At 46.6% G+C, this 21,310-nt stretch overlaps 1 protein-coding gene across 1 annotated transcript in view; it reads right to left on the bottom strand.

The window, feature by feature from the left end:
• The window catches only part of GNPTAB (N-acetylglucosamine-1-phosphate transferase subunits alpha and beta), a 542,239-nt gene that overhangs the window by 56,908 nt on the left and 464,021 nt on the right, over positions 1-21,310 (bottom strand). Inside the window, exon 19 of the mRNA XM_078675067.1 lies at positions 8,933-9,100. Within this exon, the coding sequence (XP_078531193.1) occupies positions 8,933-9,100 (168 nt within the window). The remainder of the gene's footprint in view (positions 1-8,932; positions 9,101-21,310) is intronic.

The raw sequence follows: 21,310 nt of genomic DNA, 5'->3' as shown, positions 1-21,310 counted from the left end.
AAGCGTGAAATTGCTGCTAGAAAAACCCTTAAAGTGGCATGAGACAATTCTGACTGAGCCAATTGAAAGAAGAAAGGGAGGAGCTGTGCAGGCGTTGCATGTATGGGATGAACACCGGCAACAGCACACCAATGGCAGAATCTTCTCCATTTCAACTTGTAGGTCTTTATAGTCGAATGAGCTCTGGCCTGAGCAAGGACGTCTCGACATTCCTGTGGAATGGCTAGATGGCAAATTCGCAGTGTTCAGGTTCCAGGCTGATAAGCTCAGAGAAAAGGGGTCTGGATGATAATTTAGACCCCTGTCCATGGAAAGAAGATCCATCCGAGGATGTAGAAGAATGGGCTCGCACTGGGACAGAATAATCAACTCCGAGAACCATGCCTGCCGAGGGCACCTGGGGGCAATGAGAAGGATGTGGCAAGGTTTTCTCCGCATCTTCCAGAGTACCCGAGGCACTAGAGGGATCGGAGCAGAAGGCGTAAGCAAACAGATTTGACCAGTTTATCAAAAGGGCATTGCCCTGTGACCCTTTGTGGGGATGCCGACTTGCGTAAGCTGGGCATTTCCCGTTCTCTGGAGTGGCAAAGAGATCCAGTGGCGGGCGCCCCCAGCGACGAAAGATCATGTTGAGTGTTGATTGATGTAGTTCCCACTCGTGGGTTGATGATCGGGATCTGCTGAAGGAATCCGCCAGGAGGTTGGATATCCCTGGGAGATGAACTGAGGCGATTGTGATTTGGTGCTTGAGAGACCAGTCCCAAATTGACTGCGCCAGATGAGACAGTACCGGAGATTTTGTTCCGCCTTGCTTGCTTATGTAATGCATGCAGGTTGTGTTGTCTGTTTGTATGAGAACAGACTCCCCTTGAAGTACGGGTTGAAAAGACTTGAGCGTTAGAAATATAGCCATGAGCTCCAACTTGTTGATGTGCCAGGCTTTCCGAGGCAGAGTCCATTTCCGTTTTATGGACAGGTCTTGGAGGTGTGCCCCCCACCCCTCTAACGATGCATCCGTCGTGAGCGTGAGATCTGGGGTGACGGATAGGAATGATGTCCCTGCTGCAAGATGTACTGGCTGTGACCACCATTTGAGCGCTGTTTTCATGCGAGTCGTGACACAAATTAGATCGTTGAAGGATCCGGTGACCTGATGCCACTGTCCGTCTAACTCTTCTTGAATGGGACGTGTCCGCAGTCTGCAATGTGGGATGAGTGCGATGCACAATGACGCCATCCCCAGAAATGATTTCAGCAGCCGGACTGAAACGTACTGCTTTGATAGTAGAAGAGATACTAGACGAAGAATCCTTTGTTGACGTTCCGGGGACACAAATGCTTTGGCCTGAGTGGTGTCCAATGTGGCCCCTAGAAAATCCTTGCAAGGAGTTGGGCGTAATTGCGACTTTTCCAGGTTGAGAGATAGTCCCAAGGAGCGGAACACTTTCTGACAAAGGGATGTATGGTGAAGCAGCTGTGCGCGAAACTGTGATTTCAGGAGGCAATCGTCGAGATATGGGAATATCTGGACACCTTGGAGGCGTAGGTAGGCCATCACAGGAGCCAATGTCTTGGTGAAGACTCGAGGGGCGGAACGCAGGCCAAATGGCAACACTTTGAACTGAAAGTGTTTCTGTCCCACCCGAAATCGCAGAAACTTCCGATGACGTTGGAGTATTGGAACATGGAAGTAGGCGTCTCGGGGGTCGACAGTAGCCATGAAATCTCCGACTAAGAGCAAACGCAAGATCTCTGTAAGGATTAGGATGCGGAAGGATTGACTCTTGAGATAGTGGTTGAGCGCTCTCAAGTCCAATATTGGTCTCCATTCCCCGTTCTTCTTGACGATTAGGAAAAAACGGGAATAAAACCCCTGTCCTCTTTGAGATTTTGGCACTACCTCTACTGCACCCTTCTGAATCAGAAGTTGAACTTGATGGAAAAGTTCCTTGATGTGAGGAGTTGGCGGTCCGGAAGGTGGAGTTGGAGGAGGGATCTTGACGAATTCCAATGCATGGCCCTTTTCTACAATGTCTAGCACCCAACGGTCCGAGGACCATTGAGAACCAAACAGGGAGATTCGACCTCCAATCTGCTGGGTTAAGGGCAAGTCATTGTCGTTTATTAGAAGATCCTCTGTAAGAGGTTTTCCCTCTATAGGTCTTGGCCGGCTGTTGACGAGACGACTGTTGTCGGTTACCAGAGTAACGCTGGTTGTTTTGGTTATAGGAGCGAAATTGATTGCTTCCTCCTCGAAAATTGGAACTGGTGCCTCGTCCTCGAGCACCACGAAAAAGCTGTTTCTTAAATTGAAAAGTTCCCAAGGCACTTGCAGTGTCCGTGTCCTTTTTTATGGATTGTAACGCCTCATCAATGTGTGCTCCAAATAGTGATTCGCCGTCATATGGCATATCGAGAATTCTTGTCTGAACTTCCTGACGGAAGGAGGTGGAGCGCAACCAGCCTTGCCTACGTAAAACAGCCGCACCAGCGAGCTGTCAGAATCCAGTGCAGGCTACATCTACTGCACAATCAATCAACTCTTCAGACGTTCTTTCCCCTTCCTGAAGAAGTTGCAATGCTTCCGCCTTAGAAGCATCCGGAAGCAATGCCACATAGGCGGTCATATCAGCCCAAACTTGACGGTCGTATCGACCCAAGATGGCCATAGCATTAGCCGCTCTCACCGTAGTGTAAGACATCGTCAAGAACTTGCGCCCTATAGCATCCAGGCGGCGGCCTTCACGGTCCGGATGCGCTGTAATAGTGGATGCAGGATTCCGGGATCCCCGCTGCGCTGCTTGTGTTACAACCGAATTTGGCTTCGGCTGGCCAATGAGGTATGCTGGAGATCCGACCGGCGCCCTATATTTCTTTTCCAATCGTGGTAATTGGGCAGGCAAAGAATTTGGCGTTTTCATTAATTTCACCCCTTCAGCCCAGATGAAATCTATAATTGGAACAGTATGAATCTGTTTGAATGGTTGACTCTTGAAATCGTATAGGAAACAATCTTCCTCTCTTTGGACTCGTGGTAACTTAAAACGCTGAGCCGCTCTGTCCATTAACTGATGGAAGCTTGCAATATCCACTGGAGGAGAATCCCCCGGCGTTACTTGAGATGGGGACGGTGTTTGTGCCCGATAGTCATCCCACTCCGCCATGTTATCATAATCACCATCCACATCTGTAACCTCCCCAACCTCTCGATCAGGAGGATTCTTCTCGTCATCATCTGGATATACAGTTGCGTTCACTTGAATTGATGTGTGTCTCTGAATGACAGCAGGTGGTGGAGGTAAGGAAGGAGCAGCTGACGGCTCCGTAATAGGGGTTAAGACAGAAGGAACAGTAGACACTTGTGGCGATGGTGGGAAACGCCTGTTATAATCGTCTAACATACTTTGGAGGTTAGAGATAAGCGACAAAGGTAACGTCGCAGTCTGAATTTGAGGCGGAACCTCATCCTGTTGGCCATACTGTTCCTCCTCATCATTACTGAACTCGTCGACGGTGACTTCGCCGACGAGGCTGTCGTCGAAGGTGACGTCGTCGACGGCAATGGTGCAGACGACGGAACCTTCGTAGACGTCGACGGGACCTTGGTCGACAGCAATGGCTTCTTCACTTTCTTCGTCGACGGAACACTCGTCGACGGAACACTCGTCGGAACACTCGTCGTCGAAACCAGCATCTTAACACCCTTAGTCGACGATGATTTAACTGTCGACGGAGGAGGTTTCTTCGTCGACGACGATGAAATTGGAATAATCGACGACAGTCTAAGATGTGAGAATTACCCTCATCGACGACTGGGACGTCGACAAAAGGGCTGTAGACGATCCAGAAGCAAGCGTCGTCGTGACCGTCGTCGTCTATTTCGAACCAGAGACAGCCATCCTCGTCGACGGGACTGTAGACGACACCGTCGTCGACGGAAAATCAGTTTTCTTCACAGAAAAACTTGAGGAAGTCGCAGCAGAAGCCTGAGAGCCAGGTCTCGTGGGCCCAGAAGTCGTAAAGACACCGCAGGGGCCAAGGAAAGAGAGGTTTACTTCTTCTTTAGAAATGGAGAAGGCAACTCCTGCACACTACCACGTTTTGAGGCTGCTTTGGAATGGCCAGAAATAAGACTTTCAGCATCAGAAAGTACATGATCTTTATCCTTAAGTCTCTGAAGCCAGAGGAGTAAACGGCCTTCCCTGTCCTTTAAAGTCTTTGTGGAGTATGTTCTACAGAACTTACAGCTCCCCACCTCATGGTCCGGGTAAAGACAGTAAATACACTTACTGTGTGGATCCTCTCAAAAAAGTCTTAGCTTTCCACAAAAAGAACACTCTCTAAAAAGAGACTTCTTATTTGTAGACATCTTGAGAAAACCAGGAAAACCCTGAAGAGAAGAGAAAACTGAGCAGAGCTCAGGGAGACTCCCTTACACAAGACGTGCGGTAGAAAATCTGAGGTGCTGAGCTCTGAGGAGAAGATTCTAGAGGGTTGCTGTCGCCTGATTGGCTGCAGTTTGGACCAACATAATGACAAGGATAGACTGCATATAGTTTTTCCTTTCCCCATGCATTCCTATGGTGAAGTATGTGTAGGCAGGTTATGCCTTTTTTCTTGTACATATTTCAGGTTTTATGTTATTACTTATATGAATTTGAATTTTGAATTTAAAATTATTTATTAAGCGCACGGACACCGGCGGTTTCATGGCGCTATAACTTAACAAATAACATGTTGGGAAAAGGGAAACTAAAAAAAGGGAACTGAGACTAAAAAGACTAATTAAAAGCTTTGGTAAACAGATAAGTTTTTAGCTGTTTCCTAAATTGCAGATAAAGAGTGGAGGCTCTGAGTTCTGGGGGTAGGGAGTTCCAAAGGAGTGGGGCGAGAGTCGCAAATTTCGATCCTCCCCATTTCTTCCTCCGAAACCGGGGAACTGTAAGAAGGGATTTGGTGGAAGAACGTAATTCCCTAGTAGGAATATAGGGTGTAATCACAGATGAGATAAAAGCCGGTGCCGTGTCCAGTCGAGCTTGAAAAGTAAGAGAGGCAAGCTTAAACTGTACACGTTCACGGACAGGAAGCCAATGCAGGGTTTTGAGGAGGGGGTGACATGGTGGAACTTTGGCAACTTGAACACTAGGCGCCCCGCCTGGTTCTGGATCTGCTGTAATCGCCTTAAACTATATGCAGGTATGCTGGCATATAGGGCGTTACCATAATCCAGGCGGGATATAACCATTGCCAGAGTAATCAATTTGAGGGCATCAAAGGAAAAGAAACGGGACACCTTGCGTATAGTGCGCAGTGAAAGAAAGGAAGAAGACACCACAGAACTAACCTGGGAGTGAAGGGTGAGCTGGGAGTTAAGTTTAATGCCTAGTGTTTTTACTGAGGTAGAGGGAACAGGAGGGGACCCTAAGGAAGGGGGCCAAAACAAAGAAGACCAGGGACTGGATGAGCCACCCGTCAACACCAGCTCAGTCTTGTCTGGGTTGAGTTTCAGATGGTTGTGGCTCATCCAGTCTCGGATATGGATCATAATGGATTGAAAGTTAGAAACAGAGGAAGAGGAAGAAGACAAATTAAAGACAAGTTGGAGGTCATCCGCATAGTTAAACACGGAGACCTCCATCTGCTGCAGTGAAAAAATAAGGGGGGCAATGTAGAGGTTAAACAAAAGGGGGGAAAGGGAAGAACCTTGGGGGACCCCGCACTGAACTTTCCGGAAGTCCGCAGTAAAATCACCCAGGCGAACCGCCTGGGTGCGGTCTCTCAGGAAGGAGGACAACCATACCAGGGCGGTGCCCCCGATCCCCGCCGCTCCGACACGGGAAAGTAAGATGGTATGATCAACCGTGTCGAAGGCGGCTGAGAGATCGAGGAGGACCAAAGCCTGAGTCTGGTTGGTATCCATTCCCTCCCTGAGGTTATCCAGGACCGATAATACTACGGACTCCGTAGAGTGTGCGGGGCGGAAGCCAGCCTGACGGGGGGCTAAGATCCCATGCGTCTCCACAAAAGAATGCGGGTGACATGGCGCTCGAGTACCTTTGCCAGAAACGGCAAGAGGGAGATAGGGCGGTAGTTGGTAAGGGCCGTGGGATCTGCACCCGGTTTCTTCAGGGTAGGGACAATGATAGCTGATTTCAAAGGAGCGGGAACAACGCCCTGAGAAAGAGAGCTGTTGAGAAGCTGAAGAGGGGGTCAGAGCAGGTGGAAAATATATGACGGAGAATATGAGAAGGGCAAGGATCAAGAGGGGAGCCAGATTTAACTAGCAGGATTATAGAGGCCAGGGATTCCTTGGTTAGAGGCGGAAGGGCAACGATTTGTCCCTTGGAGGAAGGGTACTGGGGGTCTACAAAGGCTGAGGAGGGAGGGGGGATATTAGCTTTAATGGTAACAATTTTCTGAATAAAAAAATTATTAAGGGAGTGACATAATTCCAGAGAGGGGGTGGGCTTCAAGGTGGTTCTATCGGAAAATGCCAAATTGTGCACAATCGAGAATATTTCCCTCGATTGATTCTCAGCGGCGAGGACTTTGGAGGAGAAATAGGTGGTTTTTGCCACCAAAATGGCCTGTTTGTATTAGGTCAGGGTGTTAATAAACTCCAATCGGAGTAGGGGGCAATAGTTTCTCCTCCAGGCACGCTCCGCTCTGCGTACCGTTAATTTGATGGTTTTAAGGTCCTCATTGAACCATAGGTTAGCATCCTTCTCCCGCTTTGAAGTGACCCGCCTCATGGGAGCGATAGAATCGCAACCTGAGGTGAGCGATATATATAGTATATTATTGCTATTTTATTTACCGTGGGACTCCCACTCCGACGACGGGGAATATTCAAGCATGTGAATCTATGAAAGACACCCTAATACTGGAGAAATATTTATTTAAATAAAGTACTTTTTACAAAGTATATGCCTTCACCACGCATGCCTTTGCGTTGTAATGGCATGCGTGGTAAAGGTATATGTGGAGTAAATGTTTGTGGGGTCATGGTATTTCGTTGTAAACACACTTGTGTTATAAAAAATGCGGAGTAATGGTATGCGGGATATTATCCCACGGAATAACGTCACATATTCGTGTCAGTCACCGGATCACACAGGGTAAAGGACCTCGGTACCTTCTCAAATTGCTAACCCCACACAACCCGACTCGGCAATTAAGATCTAGGGGGGCGGGTCTAGTGAATGTTCCTAAAGTCAGAAGAGCATGAATGAGAGGGCGCTCATTCAGTTTTCTGGCAGCCCAACTGTGGAATAGATTACCCCTCAAGCTCCGTTTGGAAACCTCGTAGTTGGATTTTCGTAAAGAGCTGAAAACCCACTTATTCCCTAGGGGATAGATTTTAGAGGTTTGCTTGGAAATGGGTGACATGATGGCGGGGGGGGGGAGGCTGTGGGGCGCTGATACTTTAGCCCGGGCACACACTGATTAGTGTAACCAGGCGCTTTACAAGTTCAGTTACATACATACATACATACAAGCTATTCAGTGACATGTCCACACCCAGAGGAAGCCAGCAATCAATACTGGGCATCCAGATTAGTTTCAGCTAGCAGGCAGGAACTTGTGGATTTCTTGGTGACATCTGAAATGAAAGATAACATCCTGCTCAAGAGTTTGTAATCTGAGGAATGATTCGGTGGCATGACCTTCGATTCGTATACTTTTTATTTACAGGAAAGAAATGAAGTGACACAAGAGGGACAATTCAGTTCTTTTGTTTGTGCTCTCACACATCATGCCCTGATCAGTCTCCTGTTATTAAACATATGCCTGGGTTTAGTCATTATAAGATATCAGCAACTCCAGTATCATCTTTAACAAACAGCACTGTGGTTGATTTTAGAATGGATTGTGGTGTAACTGCTGGTCACCATGTAATGGATTTCTTGATGGGCATCAAAACCATCCAAATCTTTATGACAAAAAAAGTGATTTTCTTTTGGCTTTAATCACAATAATATTTTAGAATCTTAGTGGCCCTGAGCTTGGAAGTCTTCTCAAACCCAAAGTGGTATTACACACTAGAGTACTGGATCACCACACTAGTATAATCTGATCCTGCCATTTCAATTTCATAGACACTTCATCCAGCAAGGAACGGATGATCACTCATGTGATGAAAACTACAATTTCTTTCCTCAATTTTCTGACATTCTAGAGACCTCTGCTTGCTGTAAGCAGCATATGTGCTAATACTCAATTTAATGGCAAAGTTTCCTAAAGGCTAATATTTCGCAATTAATGAGCTTCCATCGCGGCTAGGGCGACTGAGTCCGGAATCTGGGGATCACGGTTCGATCTCTGGCACCGGCAGCAGATTAGCCCAGCACCATGTAACTCTGGGCAATAGCTTGCTTAATCTTCCCGACGGCCCCCAGCGCCTAGAGACCCTTACGGGTGATTGTGCGCTTTACAAAAATGTGGATTATTACAAGTAATCAGTTTTGAGGTACAGTAGACTTATCTTTAGAGTTAAAAAAAGAGGGACTACACCCATTGTCGGTCTCCAATCTTTCCTTTTTCAAGATTAATACGCTGCAAGAAGAAACATTCACAGCACTCCTGTTTTCTGTATGAAAAGTTCAGCGCAATGGGTCACCTGGAGGATGAGGATTCATGACTTAACTGCGTAACTGAGAAACAAACTTCCTTTACTTCTGCATGTTGAAATAGGCATTCTCAATATCAGGGTGATTTGTTTTTTCTCAACTATCGACACAGATTTTCTCCAACTCATATGACTAGTGCAAAGATGCTTCACAAAGTACCATAGCAATATTTTATTTATAAGGTTTTTTTATAGCGCGATGATCCACGAGGTTATCAGAGTGCTTTACAGTACACTGTTATCAAACATTAGATGATTGGGGTAATATAGATACATTCGAAATTCGAAAATGAATAATCTCACCATTCACGAAGGTCCTGCATGTGGAGAAACCGGTTCCGATACTCTCTTGGCAGCTCAAACTGAGACTGTATGGGGAACATGGACTCGTAGAAGTCTCGCAGCACAGCCTTTACTGTCTGAGCATCCTTATGGACGTGGTTTATGTTGTCATTAAGGCATATAAACTTTCTAAAAAACAGAAGCATGCTGTTACACACCGGCCAACACACAATGTTGTTATCAATTGTTCTTAGTACACAAAACAATGAACAGTAATAAAATACAATACAACCACTATCAAAACAACAATCTTGAACTGCCAGTACCATTTGGCAATACCCTGATAGATGCACCAGTTACCACCAAAATGTATATAATAATATTGTACAACCTCCTGCCATACTACTGTTTTTAAATGTCCTAAAATGCATTTATTATAATTCATAATTTCACTTGGGTGCTTCATAAAGTAAAAAAAAAAAAAACATAGTAAACATCATTGATTCTTTTTACAATAATAATTATGGTTATCAATGCGTGCGCTAACCAGATATGTACTTGCTGCTGTCGCCATAGATGGGAATTTCGTCATGGAACGTTCTTTCATCATCTCCTCCAAACATCACCTCCAACACTAAACAACTGCCCCAAAAGATTTCATAACATTACTCCTTTATAACAGGGTACAGTTTTAGATGATGTGACTTTTTGTACTTCTATTAGCCTATTTACCAACAATCCGAGTCGTACCTTGAGTAACGTCGAACTCTAGTAGCATCTATGTACAGCCTGCTATCTAGACCTTAATCTTCGTTGCTCCCCTGAATCAACAGCTGAAGGTAATCACAACCCTCCGCTCCCTTCTCTCTTGGCCTCCCTCCACAACTCACCCTTAGTAAAGGACCATATGTTGTGCTCTCACTTCATGGTACAGACATGGGAGAAAGCTGATTAGACAGGACAGACCTTCTTGAATATAACCCAATTTCATACCCAATGGTCTCCACCAGGGTAGGTTTCTGACGGCACTACGGTTTCCTCTATTAATGAATACTCCAAGGCATCCAACCTTCGACGTTCTGAAGAGAGCCATGCAGTACCCCCTAACATTAAGCAGGCTTCTTTTGTGTGTTTGATTTAATGACTGATTGAGAGAATACACAGGCATGACAAGCATAGCATATACATATTTACAACAGGGATTTAAGGGAAGCAGAGGAGTGAGAGAGTAAAGATGACGGTTAGAAAATGGATTTCTGGTTGGCTAGGGCAAGCGCCTAAGCCAGGCAGACACCACCACTCTAGTCAGGGCAAGGGAGTTACACACTGAAGATAACCACTGCTCACCCCCTTGTTACCTTGGCACAAGCAGTCAGGCTTATCCCAGAGGCAATGTGTAAAGCGTTTGCGCAACACACACACACAGCAGAAACACACTAGGTACACCACAAAGGAAACTCCACACAAGGTTATGTAAAAATAGCCTTTATATTATCCATAGAACACATCAGACTATAATCAGATATATACACTGTGCCAGCTGGTGCTAGGTATTACTATACAGGGGTTATATATATACACTTACAGGGCCAAATGGGACACTGTCATCATATCACCACTCATAAGTAGTGAAAACACCCAGTAACTACTTGTAAGCTTACAGGTAGCATAAACACATTATGCATCACATCTTAGACATAAACATATTAGGCAAAACACCCTAACCTAGCAGTGCCCCACAGTAACACTCCTGCGGTGTACACATCACCTTAGGGCCTTACGCTCCACCAAAACAAGGGACAAACCCCAGGCCGACTGGCCTTCCTCTGGGGCCCGTCTTGGGTGGTCCCAAATGCCCTTTGCCCAAAAGTCAGGGCTCTCCTTGCTGCCAATGCAGCACTCACTACTGGGCACCATCCTCACAGGAGGGTGCAACTCAACCTTGTCCTCTCTAAGCACGTGCCCCACGTTGCAGCTGCCCGCGATCTGGCGGCGCAGCTATACAACCAAAAATCGGCACCAACAGTGTGCCCTCCCAGCCCCAGTCACCAGGGCTTCCTTCCGGTGCAGCTAGCAGAAATCAGGCACAAGCAGTGTGCCTTGCAGACCTCGCTCACCGGGACCTCTCCTAGCCTTATCCGGTCTCCAGGTACCCCACTGGTGCCAGTATGGAATGTCGGGAGCGGCCCGCCAACTTGTGGTGCTGTCCTTGCCGCTCACCTTCCTTTGCAGGGGGAAGACTCCGGTTGGATTGCACTGGCTGGAGGACAGAGGTGGCGCAGCTTCCTCTGGTTAGGAGCACACACTGAGCGAACCCTCCATCGATCCTTGCTCCTCTTGGTATTGTGGGCCCCGGCCACAATCAGGCGTGGATTTGCCGGACTTCCGGCCTCTGGAGGGAAGTCCCTGCGGGATTGGCTCCTTTTCTCAGGAAGACGGCAGCGCCCACAGTCAGGCCATACGCCTGACTTCCTGGTCGCATTACAGTTGGAGCCCCCGTCTTGGGCTCGAGTTAGAGCGCTCACCCTGTGCTTTCTGTCCAGCCACCAGAAGGCTAGGCACGCTCTTTCCCCCAATAAAAAGATGGTCAGCAAGGGAAAGCACTCTCCATACCCTGTGCAGCGCGCCACACGCACTTGGGGAGAGCAGAGTGAATTTCCAGCGTTCACCATGCGCTGGATCCAGAAAGTACATCGCGCTGGGCACAGGCAGGCCAGCACACCAGGTCTCCTAGCAGAGGGCAAGTCCTGGAGATTCCCCTTCCCAGCGAACAGCAGGTCAATCCCCAGTGGAGGTATCTCCTGGCAGTCCAGCAGTCTACCGGCCGCAAGTAAGCCCCAAGCAGTACACAGCACACAGAAATGCCCCCTTCTAAAAGTGGCATTTCTAAAATAGTGACAATAAATCTGCATACACCATCACGCAGCATTTATTACCACTATTTCAAACATACCAAATTTGATCATACTACTCCTCTCAGATCAGGAATTGCCACTGACACACTGATCAGGGAAGTCCCTATGCATTCCTATGAGAGGGCAGCCTCACAGTAGTGAGAAAGCAAAATGGCTGTTTGTCAATACCAGGACATGCCACACAGGTAAGGCATATCTCCTACCTTTTCCTACATTGCGACCTGCACGTAGGGCTAGCTAGGGCCTACCTTAGGGGTGACTGATATGTAGTAAAAGGGGAGTCACAGACGTGGCAACCACTTTATGTGCCACATCACAGCGGCAGTAAACTGTGCGCCTGAGACAGGTTTGAAAGTCTACTTTGGTGGGTGGCACAAGCAACTCTGTAAGCCCACTAGTAGCATTTAATTTACTGGCCCTGGGTATCACTTTACAAGGGTCTGATAGGTAAATTAAATAAGCCAAAGAGGTGTAGACCAATCTTACCATGTTTTACCATAGAGAGCACATGCACTTTACACTGGACAGCAGTGATAAAGTGCCCAGAGTCCTAAAACCACCAACACCAGGTCAGAAAAAAATTCCAGGAGGAAGGCAAAAAGTTCAGGGATGACCCTGCAAAAAGGGCCAAGTTCAACAATGACTGAAAGTGACTGTTTCCTAAGTTAGGACAGCCAACGGAATGAGCGGAATCACAAAAATGTAAAAAACCTTTAGGAGTGACAAAGGTTAAGATTGTCAGGCAAAGACTGTCTGGAGACACATATCTAGTTGTCTACCTCTGAAATAGGTAGGTAGGATATAGTCTATTTATGGCTTGAAAACAAGTGAACTTGGTGACAGTAGTAAAACATTAGGGTGTTCCTAAGAAGATTGATAGGGTGCATGTGACACAGAAACGCTACAGGGAAGACCAACAAAAAAGGCTATTGCAGCAATCTAGTTTTCTCAGAACAAGTGCACAGCAACATCTGAATTTTAGGGCCATAATGTAGAATACAGAGTATGAAAGAAGATGGCTACTAGCAATAAAGTCATGGTTTCTGACAAATTTGTGGTACAATTCACGGCTTTCCTTGCAGCCAACCAGGTTAAAATATGGCAGCATTATCCGTGGTCCCACTTTGAACTCTAGCTCCCATTCCAAAACACTGAAAGCAGGGCGAAGGCTGGCCAGGCTAGATCAAAGCTCCTGGAAGGTCCACTCTACTGCCTCCTCTGGACTGCATGGATTTTCAATGGTTCTTTCTTGCAGCAGGACATGCATACACCGAGGTGGTGGATAAAAGTTTACCGGTGACCTTCCGTGAGAAGGGTAATAAAAAGGATTAAACAAACTGTAGGAAGATGGCTCTGTATATACTATACAAAAGTAAGGTATGGTGTGCACAGAGTCCAGTGGATCCCCAGAGGTATAGCAGTGGCTAAAGTAAATTTAGTCTCTTTTGGGGTAGTATGGTTGAGCAGTCAGATAGTGTTAAGCATTTGTTGTACACACTCAGGCAAGAAATGAGGTCACACACTCAAAGACTGAATCCAGATCAATTGTTACTTTGTTATTTTTTTTTACCAGAACCAAGATTTACTCAGTAGCAGGTAAGTGAAACTTTTCATACAATGTTATTTTTCAAATACAGTGTGCATTGGTTTTGAAGGAACATAGAAATTACCTTTGCAGTCGAGAAAATGGGTTATAAGCTCGCTAGAACACTTGACTTACTTTAGATCACTTTTTTATTACTTTTCAGTTAGTTCTCTACTTTTGCATTCAACAAACTATTCACAAAGTCTAAGCATCACAGGACATCAGTAAGCAGGTTAAATCGTTGAAGACACTTAGTTACTTTTGTTGCAGTACAAGACAAGCTCAGAACTTAAAAGATTTTTCAAAGAAAACCCACCATACAGTCCTGTGGAGAAAAACAAAGTCTTAGTTTTGCAGGTAAATAAACAGTTTTAGGAATGGAGTTTGTGTGGTAGAACCAAGGTTCCCCAAGGTTCATGCGGGAAGTCAAGGTGCGCCGTCGGTGGCACGAGGGCTGCCGGGGGCGGCACTAGGGCTGCCGGGGGCATTGGAAGGGCACCAATGTTAGCCAATAAAGCTAGGGGTCACCTCGGTTGAGGGCTGCTGAAGGGCAGGCCACTTGGTCTTGAGAGGCAAGCTCCTGGGGTTAAGGTAAGGGAAAGGGGGTTATTACCATGTCGACACCACTAGCGGTGCAAGGGCAGCTGGATGCGTGGTGCTTAAGAGTTGTTTGTAGACCAATGCTTTCCTATAGATGATGCCGGTCGAGGAAAAGGACTGCAGGCTGGAGCAAGAAGACTGGATGAAAGGAACCAACGTCTGGAGGATGAAGTTGAAGAGTTGCTGGACACCAGGACACTGTTGGTCAGGCACCTCAGGACTCAGGGGCTGCGGGTGCAGGGGTATCTTTTCGTGTAGGGTTCTTCTCACCGGTTCTGGTCGCGGTCAGGAGGACTCTTCAGGATGAGGCTGCAGACGTAGAGGAGAAGGTTGGTGTAGGTCGTCCAACGCTGGATCACAGGTCAGGTTCGCTGGGGAGATCTTGCTGGGGTGTTGGGCCACTCAGACTCGGGCTGTAGGCGTCGGGTGCAGAGTGGTGAGGACTCGCGGATCCAGCTGGATCTGATGTCCTGGCTTGGGTTGTTGCTGTACAATTCCGGTGTCCACGGGAGATCAGAGTCCGTTGGGAAGGCAGGGCAGGTCCCCAGGGTTCTTGGAGGCTGCTGGCTGCAGGACACGCCGGTTTCAGCTTGCAGGGGTTCCGAAGCAGGAGACAGGCTGGTAGGGCTGGGGCCATGGCAGCTGTCATTGTCCTCTTCTTCTGCAGCACTGCTCTTCGGTCCTTCTTCTTGTCGAGTTGAATCTAGCTGCTGGGTTCAGGGCTGCCCCCTAAATACTGTATGAAAGGGGCATTTTAGGGGTCTTGATATAGTAGCCAATGGGCTACTGTCCTTAGGGTGACTACATCCTTAGGATGCTCACCCCACATGGGGGGGTGAGCACCAACCCGATCCTCGATTGGAGGGTGTCTGCCATCTGCAAGATGGCTGGCGCTGAAGAGTGGGCTGCACCTCGACTCTCCCACCTGAGGGGTGGGGTTGGCAGAGGTGGGCACTCCTTCTGGGCTGGTCTACTTTTTCCCACCTGTGTTCCAAAAAGGGGGTGAGACAGGAAGGGGGCCTGCTCCTGATAGCAGGAGAGGCCGGGGGTCGCTTTGCAACGGTGGCAAGGCCTTCGAAGCTCCCCTGCCACAGACGGCTCTTCCTGACCTGGGGGAGTTGTGAACACCTCCGCCCAGAAAAGGTTTTGTTTCTGGGCCCAAGGAGCAAAGGCTCCCACCCCAGGGGGTCAGACTCTTGTCTTGTGGTGGCAGGCTGATGGCTACCAGTCAGAAAATCATCAAAGGCTGGTTTGGTTCAGGGGTACCTCTAGAAGGGACCTGTGAGTGCAGGAAATAATACGTCTGACTCTGGAATCAGTGCAGATTTATTATTCTGAGATGTTTGAACCAAACATACCAAGATTCAGTGAAGCTATTACGGTGCTAGGAAACTGGTAGTGCCCAGTTTCCAGACCATATACACAGGATGGCTTTACTGAGCACTTATAATATCTGTCTGCTCATGCAGATAGGCCCTCAAAAAGTGCACCCTACCTTAAGGGTGACTTAACTAGGCCTCATGCAGTGCTGGGTAGGCATGGCACACATGGATGTGTGGTATGTAGACTCTTCACTTTTAGCTGCACCAAAACACGCTGGCTGCAAAGGCAGTGGTGCATGTTTGTGGTGAGAGGTCTCTGATGGTGGCATAATACACGCTGCAGCCTAGGTACCCCTTAAAAGGGATTTATAGGTAGGCCAGTGTTGTGCCAATTGAGGAAGCAATGGTACAGTTTAGGAAAAGAACACAGCCCCTGGGAACCGGATTGGCAGGAACTCAGGGCACACACAGTCAAATTGCATCAGGTATCTGGCAAAAATGTTAGGGGCATCCATGCAGAAAGGGCACTTTCCTACACAAACTCAAGGCTTATGTGAGTCTACTGCAAATGGTATATGGTGCAGGCCAGAAGGCAAAGAGCTGTCTCAACCACAAGGCTCAGATAGCACCGCAGGGCTGAAAAGTGAGCTTAGAGGAATCATTTCACAGAGAGAAAGGTTGGTGTGCCGTGTTTTGCACGCCCCCCTAAAAAATGGACCCTTTAAATGATTTGGAGACTTGACAAAGCTTATTTGCCACATACTCCAGTGTGCATTGAGTCTCTGGGACCAGAGGCATACTGTGCAGTAACCAAAACCTAGATCATGCAGACAGCAAATCGGGGAGGGAATTATATTTTCCTATGCCAACATCTTAGTGACCATACATGGGTGCAACATTGTAGCCTAAGTGAAGAACGTCCCTCTCTATCCTAACCCTCACTCGAATTCAACGAAACAGCTAGTGGCATTGCTGTAGCGCCTTGAGACCCTTACGGGTGAGTAGTTGCACTTTATAAAAAACTGATTGCTTGGTTACCAGATTTGGACATTTAAGTCACTATTCGGGGGATCTGCTGGACATTGCTAATCTGCTTACATTATGGAGGATAGGACCTAAATCAGATTAACGAGCATGAGGTCTCATCCATATAGTTTATACAAGTCTACTATTAGGCACCAACCTGCTGTACTTTCCACTATGAAGGAGACCCAGGCAGATGGGAGGCTGCAAGGAAAACAAGCATTTGCAATGCAATAGGTCTCGCATTAGGAAAGTTTGAGCTATTGGTATTGTAAATGACAAATGTTTTATTTATGTCTTGATTTTGAAATAGAAAAATTAATAGCGTTGCCATTTACAATGCCAATAGTTTTACCTTTCGTAAATGTGACACCTATAGCACTTGTAATGCAATATGTGTTGTATTTACGTGACTTAGATGTATTGATATTACAAATAACAATGGCTTTTAATTTTTTTAATAATTAATACTTAAATAAAAGTTATTGTAATTTATAATGGCAATAGCTTAAACTTTTGTAAATAACTTTTGTGAAGATTATGTTCAGTGTATTTTATTGTGACGAAAATCCAAGAAAAGAAATGAAATATTAACATCTTTTTGTGACATTTGTAATAAAGCTTGAAACATTGAGAGAACATATTTGAACCAGTTGTTGTTGAATGGTTGCACAGATTGATGCTGTGGTGGCGCTGAGTGATGCTGTGGTGGCGCTGAGTGATGTTGTGGTGGCGACGAGTGATGCTGTGGCGTTCAGTGATGCTATGGTAGTGCATAGTGATGTTGTGGTGCCCCTGAGTGATGCTGTGGTGGTGCTGAGTGATGCTGTGGTGATGCGATAGATAGATAGAGTGAGGGCGATAGACAGAGTGAGGGCGATAGACAGAGTGAGGGCGATAGATAGAGTGAGGGCGATAGACAGAGTGAGGGCGATAGACAGAGTGAGGGCGATAGACAGAGTGAGGGCGATAGACAGAGTGAGGGCGATAGACAGAGTGAGGGCGATAGACAGAGTGAGGGCGATAGACAGAGTGAGGGCGATAGACAGAGTGAGGGCGATAGACAGAGTGAGGGCGATAGACAGAGTGAGGGCGATAGACAGAGTGAGGGCGATAGACAGAGTGAGGGCGATAGACAGAGTGAGGGCGATAGACAGAGTGAGGGCGATAGACAGAGTGAGGGCGATAGACAGAGTGAGGGCGATAGACAGAGTGAGGGCAATAGACAGAGTGAGTGCAATAGATAGAGTGTGGGCGATAGATAGAGTGAGGGCGATAGATAGATAGAGTGAGGGCGATAGATAGATAGAGTGAGGGCGATAGATAGAGTGAGGGCGATAGATAGATAGAGTGAGGGCGATAAATAGATAGAGTGAGGGCGATAGCTAGATAGAGTGAGGGCGATCGATAGAGTGAGGGCGATAGATAGAGTGAGGGCGATAGATAGATAGAGTGAGGGCGATAGATAGACAGACAGATAGAGTGTCGGCGATAGATAGATAAGAGTGATGGCGATAGAGTGAGGGCGATAGATAGAATAACATTGAAAAACGTGGTATATTATTTCAAATTATAAAATTAGTTGCTCACATGGGCATCTATGAGCAGGCCCCCTCCAATTGCGCAAAAAGGGAAGACATATGTGGCATGGCTGGCTAAAGTATGGGAGAATTTCAAATAATATGGCATAAAGCACCATATTTGTTTTACACACGTTAACAGTGTCTGGGCAGTTTTCACCTCTTAAGTACCAGTTTGAGCTAAAAAGCATTTTTTGTTAAAATCTGCAAATCATTCAAGACTTGATTTATGTGCAAAATCCCCGCATCTCGAAATAGTATTATTCCAGTGACCCTAGCTATGAAACAGCAACAGAGTAAAAGGCAATATAAACCGAGAAGAGCATGGTCCCATCATGGCACCCAACTCTTTCAGTTGCATGTGAATTGCACCCAGACGTTACATGCACGTGGCACAGAATGCAGCAGGCCTGAAAAGGTATTCATAATTAAGGAGGGGATATTTTTAAATGTAACACTCTCCTCTGCCTAAATACCTTTCCTAGCTTGACCTGAATGCCTTCAGTGAAGTTATGTGGGGTATTAAGATGTGTATTTGGAAAAAACGCTGAAAGTTGCAATTAGGGAAGGCCACCTCAGATGGAGAAGTTGAACTGGACGCGCACACGCGCACTCACTCTCTCGGCTAATCACAAGTATTACTGAGTAGCCTGCAAAAGGGAGAAGTCACACGGCTCCTAAAAATGTGAGCTAGACCATGATTGAATTGGGGGCAACGTTGTGTAAAATTTCAAACGGTGGCAAAGCTGCCTAGCTAACCATGTGTGTTTCTGGCACTTTACAAGTGTGCGGTTGGTCAGGTGGTCAAGAAAAGCAGCTGCAGTCCAGCTGGACAGGCCAGCCAGCTAACGCAAAACGTATTCCAGCAATGCCCTTACTGCAGCAGATCTAACTAATACCCTGAGTGCAGGGCGTTACACGTCAGATGATCTTTGCAAGCATATGAGGTCACCAATGACGGGAGTTTGCGAGCACAGGAAGCGTGAGACCGTGGTACTAAAGCAGCTGGTGGTAACATACTGGGAAAACAAGCACAATACTTACCTATAGATAGGGAAAACAGACGCTTTAGCTCGGCAGCCCCTTACATCAGCCAGGACCCAAGTGGTTCACTTACATAGACTAGGCTGTTTTCTGGTTCTTAAAACAAAGCTATGGCAGAGCAATAAACTAGATACGTTTGCTCTAGGCTAATGCATTTCTCAGTTAACAAGCAAAGCAGTAAAGTGAGGGCTTCGGATGGCAAATGGTGATCACTTTCGCGGTCGATTTCATGTTCTCAGTGGCCGCGCAGCTCACTGGGAACATCAAAGCGGCCGCGAAAGTGATCAGCAGGCAGACAAATGGTGCGTGCGCCCGGCGCACATGCACTGTACCAGATACACACTTTGGGAGCACTTTTGAAAGCCCCTACTTAATATCTCGCCAAGCATCGGCAACGCGATGGCTTAGGCGAGCCCTAAAAAGGACGTCAAGGGCGGAATGGGGAGATCCTTTCATGGCTAATTTCAACCCATAAAATATCGAATTTATACATTTTGAGTAACCATTATCCACTTGCAATGAAGGGGCAGATTCTTGCACTCCATCCCATTGGAATGGCCCTCATCACCAGGGTCAGATTGGTCAGGCAGGAAATGTGCGATGGGCCGGTATCTAGGCTGCAGCTGTGGGCCACTTTTTTGGAGCATGGTGGTCGATCTGGGATCTCTCTGTGCTGTTCAGAGGTCACCAGCGCTCAGTGGGGGCCAGCATTCAGTGGGGTCTGAGTGGCCATTCTGGTGGCCTAGAGCTATAGGCAGGTGGGCCTCTGTTGCACCCCCTTCCACCAACAGGGCCAGAGGTCCACTACCCATTAATATAACAAAGGTGACTTAGGCAAGATACGGGCACAATAATGTATGCAGATTGAACAGGGGCAGAGGGCCTGAGCAGAAGTGGCCTCACTGATTTTCAGGTGTGGTTCACCTGTGTGAATGAACCTGTGCACAAGGAGTGCAGGCAACGTTTGCAATTTTCTTAATTTTAGTGAAGTTAGGAAAACAAAAGTAAAGTGTTAATATGTGTTTAGGAGATATTTACAGCTAGACTGACAGTCCCGTGGGGTAATGTGCTCACTGCATGATTAAGTTCATCATCAAGAGATCACAGGTTCAGTTCAGTCCCCCATAAAGCATTGTTATAGTAATGTCAACTGCAGTCACAAGCGGCCACTTGTAAGGCAATGGATATTCTGAGGCTTTTTGAGAACATTTTTTTCTGCACGGATTTTGGAACTGGATCAGAAGGGTAAAAAGGAGCATCGATTGCTGCTCCCTCTCAGATTATGCCTTCCCTAATTGAAACATTTTTTCATTTTTTTTGCTCATCTTCTAATGGTAAAATTGGGAATATAGTCTGGATGCAATAACAGAAAACTCACAGTGAGCTACCCAAATACCGGCCAGGGACAGGAATTTAGTTGTCATGTTTTAAACCACATCCTTAATTAATGCACAAACCAATTGCAGTAGTGATTTCCAAAGAATGCACGGATCAGTATCCACATTTTTTACATCTTTGTGCACCCTCCCACAGTTTTGACTGCCAACAAATTCCGATCAACTTGTAGGGGGAAAAAAACTGCTAGGGAGGGCTACAGTTATTAAGTAATTTCAGCAAATCTCCATGGAGTTAGAGCTGTAATCACTTCTACTCACATGGTCATGGCCTAAGTAAATTTCTGTCGGGCAAAAATGTGTTCTCCAAATGCTGGAATGTTCAAATATTCTTCATTTCCAATCCAGTTTCAAAATTATGGATAGATCCAGCCAAAGCGTTTCATCCCAATGAAAGGACTTCATCAGGGCTTCAGAGTTCTTTGTGCGTTAGGCAAAGAAACAACCTCACCTCCTGTCGGTATCCTGGATTACCTGGACAATGCTTCTTGGAAATAAATCAGTTTAGCTTTTTTGGCCATTGTCTCCTTTTGAGATTTACCCCAGCCCTGCTTTTTTTCATACTACTTAAAACCCTGAAGCAGTGAAGAGAAAAGCAGCAATCCACAATGTGGGTGACTTTTATGGGGTGTCCAGGCCGATTTTGATTCCAATTCAACCCCGCTTATCACTGTTGTAATGGGGGAGAAGGGTACTACGCAGTGATGCAGTTTTCTAAACTGAAAAAGTCCAACATCTCCAGGGTTGGTATTTTGAGGACATCTGCTCACCTAACTTTCACAGACAACCCAGTTTGGCAAATAACTTTAGGAATTCTGGTTGATTCATTTATGCAACAGTATGTTGTACCTTGAATCACCTCCTTCTTTGTTACTCAGCCAGAATGAATGTGATGTCTGTGTGGAATGTTGGAATGCTTGATGACTGAGAGAGTAG

This window comes from Lissotriton helveticus, chromosome 1_1 (genome assembly GCF_964261635.1).
Source record: "Lissotriton helveticus chromosome 1_1, aLisHel1.1, whole genome shotgun sequence".
Classification (NCBI taxonomy): Eukaryota; Metazoa; Chordata; class Amphibia; order Caudata; family Salamandridae; genus Lissotriton; species Lissotriton helveticus.
This window is presented reverse-complemented; position numbering and strand designations above follow the sequence as displayed.